This window comes from Cyprinodon variegatus, unplaced genomic scaffold, assembly GCF_000732505.1.
Source record: "Cyprinodon variegatus isolate N-32 unplaced genomic scaffold, C_variegatus-1.0 Scaffold1376, whole genome shotgun sequence".
Classification (NCBI taxonomy): Eukaryota; Metazoa; Chordata; class Actinopteri; order Cyprinodontiformes; family Cyprinodontidae; genus Cyprinodon; species Cyprinodon variegatus.
Genome location: NW_015151829.1, coordinates 158,052 through 162,195, shown reverse-complemented (window position 1 = coordinate 162,195; position 4,144 = coordinate 158,052). Strand labels below are relative to the sequence as shown.

The window sequence follows — 4,144 nt, the reverse complement described above, 5'->3', positions numbered from 1 at the left end:
TACAGGTTTTAGATGTTTTCAGATCATTTTTGTTGTTTGTAATTTCCGGATGTGTGCGCTTGTGTTTTCCTCTCCCAAATAATCCTCTGTTCATTGATTTTTGCTTACATCTGTTTTTTGGATTTTTTTGTTAAAGATCTCTGAGATTTAGGGTAAAAATGTTTGAACATTATTGTTCTTAAATTAAAGCACCTCCAACATTTTTCTCATAAATATGGCCGTGTGACTCACTGAGGATTCCTTGCTCAATAAAAGCAAAGCCTCCATTCAGAGAACCTTTTTTTCCCTACATTAACACAGCTTCTAGGCCACACAATAAAAAAAAAATGTTTTCAAAGGACCAAAAGATCTACAAAACAAGCAGCAACTTTAATCAAATAGTTCATCTATGATAGAAAAAAAGATCTGTGTTTCTTGATCGTCTTCACTGGTTCCCAGATCAGGTTATAAACTGAGAGCAGTAGCAGCCATCTGTAACATCTGCTCAGTTTCTTGTGGCTCTGCAGCAGCGACTCGCAGAGTCAAAGCCAGCCGACCCAGACTCTTCACTGAGGTTTTCACGGTTTCAGCGGGAAGCGAAAAGTCTTATTTCCTGTCCTACAGCGAACTTCTGTGCAGGCCAACATAAACAGAAATGGTCCTTCATCGCGGTTATCGACCAAACCCTACAGAGAAGGAAATGGAAAAAAAAAAAAATCAGATAAAAGGATGGATAGACATAAAATAGAACATAAAGTACCTGGATTACAATTACTTTGGCATTCAGCTCCCCTTTGATTGAATACCCGTAAATAAAATTCAGTTCTAATCAACATGTATGTACTTTAAATCCATAGGTCATATGGAGGCTTTAAAACTTTATTTATCATGAAGAAAAAGGCATCGCAGCAGATCAGTCAGTGATAAAACTGTAAAAAAAAAAGAAATAAAAAAAACACGTTTCTGAAATCTCACAGATCTCCATTGTCCCATTTTCTAGCATTATGAACGATTTAAAAACGTGTTCTTGTCTTTTTCACTTTAAGTTGCTAAGAAAAAAGCTCATGTCATATACATAGTAAAGGCGAATCTAAAAATGCAGGGATTACCATTTAGGGATTTCTGGACAAATAGAACAACTTAGGTAATATAATGACTAAAAGATATTCAGAAACTTTTACCTATCTGAGTTATTAGAGGATGCCATCATTTTGATAGCAGTTATTTTGTAAAAGATTATTGTTTAAGGTTTTTTTCAAACAAATAAACATAATTAAAGGTTGGATTTATCAGTGTACAATTATTATAATGTAATAAAATGAGAAATCAAGGTAAAAACAAATGTCCCAAAAATATGACAGCATGTTCCAAATTGATACATACTGCATCTGTTTATTTTTTTTAGTTCAATGCTAAGGAAGCTTCTATTATCCTGCTAAGTGCTGAAATTGGGTGCTGTGTTGGTGAATGTGCTGAATCCCTCCTAGCAGGTCAAATAAATATTTGAACACTCATTAGTCAACAGTACATTGCCTGAAGGTTGAAGTAAATTAGGCATTTACTTTCCTTGCGTGTCCATTGTAAATGTTTATTAAAACTAGAGGTTGTCCTGCTTAATCCCGGAAGTCAGGATTAAGACAGATTTTATATGTTACCCAGTGTTTTTCCTTTCCCTTTTCTTCAAACCCTAAACAAAAGACATGTCATTTGGTGAGAAATCAGGTTTGTTGTCACTGAAAGCAAGACTGCAGTGTGATGATTACTTTTTAAAATCAATAAATAAAAAGGTGGAATCATTAAAGAACAACTAATGTTCTCACAGTGAGATTTTACAGTAACCATTAGCAACGAAAACAATATTGTATCCAGCGGTGTTCTGACCATAGATGTTGTCACTACCCGATCCATCCCGGAACCAAGATCCAGATAAACATCCAGGTTTCCATAAATAATGTAATTATCGTGCTAAAATAGCTTATTTCTATCCTTAACTTACTAAAGAATGCTAATACACATCTTTAAAAAATGTTTTATGACTATTTTGATGCATTTTACATTTTCTCCATTAAACTGCTTGTCTAAGGTCATCATCGGACATGCTCAGAGTAGTCCGGAAAAATATGATTGAACCATGTTTTTCTGCATTTTAGTTATTTCCTTCTTTAGATTACATACTATATACCACAAGGTTGACACGAAAGAAAAAAAGAAAACTCAAAAAGGCTTTATGTTTAAGCTGAAAAAGTGAGCTTGATAAAATCTGTCAAAAACACATTAAAGGAGACCAAGAACAAGGCATAAAGATCTGAGATAGACCCCATGACCATAAAAAAACAATAAAAAACATGCACCTGCAGGTCATGTAAGATCTCCTTCATCTTCTCTGTTAGGTCTCCCACACACCAGGCCAGACTTATATGGAAAGAAGGATCCTAGATCACAGAACAGAGAAAACATTAGTGTTTGTATTGAAAGATAAATAATCAGCCTAAAGCGAAAACTATTTAAATCAAGTAAAGTAGATTATTACTTTAGATAAAGTCGAACAAGTAAAACAAAAGCAAGTTTGAGTGACCTACAGTCAGGAACCCTAAAGTTTAAAGGGATTAAAATTTCATTAAAAAACGGTTTTGGCTGCAGATTTTAATGTTTGTTTGTCCTTTTTGGTGAATTTTTAACTGACCTTATAGAACGTGTCTAGTCGAAACTCCGCCATCGTTTTGTCAACAACCCGGACCAGATCCAACAACTGAGCATGCCCGACGGTCGCTTCCATCCCCAAAAAGGTCCTATAAGGGATCAATGTCGAAAAGCACACAGAAAGGGAAAAAACAGGTTTAAAGTGGATTTAAGTCAAATAAGGTTGTTCAGAATTACAAACAGGAGACTTTTTAATTACTTCAACTTCGATTAAATCTATCCTTACAGTCAGAAAAGAAAGATCTATAACTCATCAGCATATAACTCATAATCTGAGCAGAATTAAATGAATGTTATTGGCAGAGTAACCAATAAACTGTCCGTTTCTGATGAAGGAGATAAATCTGCTGGTTAAATAGCTAAAAGATGTTACCTCGTCCTCTCAGCATTACAGTAGACCTTCAGTGTCCCCCCTGAACACACAAACCTGCCAACAGGAAGAAGCTTTACTGAGAACATCATAATGTGAACTCACTTTTATCTGTCATATAAGGATTTAGCTACAGGATGCTGTTCAATCATCATCTGTAATTTTTTTTTTTGTTTTTTTAAACAATCCTTAAAAAAATTGAGGAATGGTAAGAAAGTAGATTTATCTAAAAGCTAAGATTAGGAACTATCTGGATCTGAAGTTTTTTTAATCTTTAAGCGCAGGTGGAATAAAATAAAAATAATTCCATACAGAAATTCACATCTTTAACATGAGTCACACTTTTTTCCAAATTTGATAATTTAAAATCGAAAACAGGTTGCATTTGGAAACAACTTCAACTTTCATCTGAAAGTCTAGAAATGAAACAAATAAAGTTTTTCATGGGATCAAGTAGCAATAAACTAACCTTCTGCAGTGTGAAAGGCCTGCCTGGAGGCTTTGTGTAAAAGGCTGGATCCAGTGGTGTCTGAGCACCACTGTCTGAGAAACACTGAGGTGGAACTCCTCCTGCCGGGTCAAAGTCAGACCCTGAGCCCTCAAGGCTGACAGCAACTCCTCCAAAACCTCCTCAAACTCCTCATCAGGAGGATCTGACACAAGAATATTTCAATCATTCAGGAATCAGAATACAGAAGGATTTCAAATTGTTTTGGTTGTTTCTTCTTACATGGCAGATAAACATAGGTGGCCCAGTTTCCTCTCTCGTGCTTGAAGGAGCGGATCCGCCCACCATGAAGGGAGCTGTCTTCAGTGAGTGCATCATCATCATCATCATCATCATCAGGAAACATTGTCAGGAGGCAACCAGGGAGAGGTAGTCTGCAGCACAGACACATATTTACTTTTCAGCTGAACTTTATAGCAAGCATTTATTCTTAATAAACTATATTATTTATAACGTGGCAACTGTGAGGGAATGTAGATGCCAAAAAAATTTTGTCAGACGTGATATAACAGTTTGCCTGCATTTTGCTGTTTATCTTTAAGATCAAGTCTTTCAGGTTTAATATAATTTTACTTTAATCACAATAA

At 35.4% G+C, this 4,144-nt stretch overlaps 1 protein-coding gene across 1 annotated transcript in view; it reads right to left on the bottom strand.

Moving 5' to 3' along the window:
• Positions 1 to 316: 316 nt before the first annotated feature.
• Positions 317 to 4,144, bottom strand: part of usb1 (U6 snRNA biogenesis 1) — an 8,276-nt gene continuing 4,448 nt past the window's right edge. Inside the window, exons 3-8 of the mRNA XM_015402613.1 lie at positions 3,780 to 3,931; positions 3,519 to 3,702; positions 3,053 to 3,106; positions 2,663 to 2,768; positions 2,331 to 2,411; positions 317 to 665 (exon numbers count right to left, since the gene is read on the bottom strand). Coding sequence (XP_015258099.1) covers positions 558 to 665; positions 2,331 to 2,411; positions 2,663 to 2,768; positions 3,053 to 3,106; positions 3,519 to 3,702; positions 3,780 to 3,931 — 685 coding nt within the window. The 3' untranslated portion in view covers positions 317 to 557. The remainder of the gene's footprint in view (positions 666 to 2,330; positions 2,412 to 2,662; positions 2,769 to 3,052; positions 3,107 to 3,518; positions 3,703 to 3,779; positions 3,932 to 4,144) is intronic.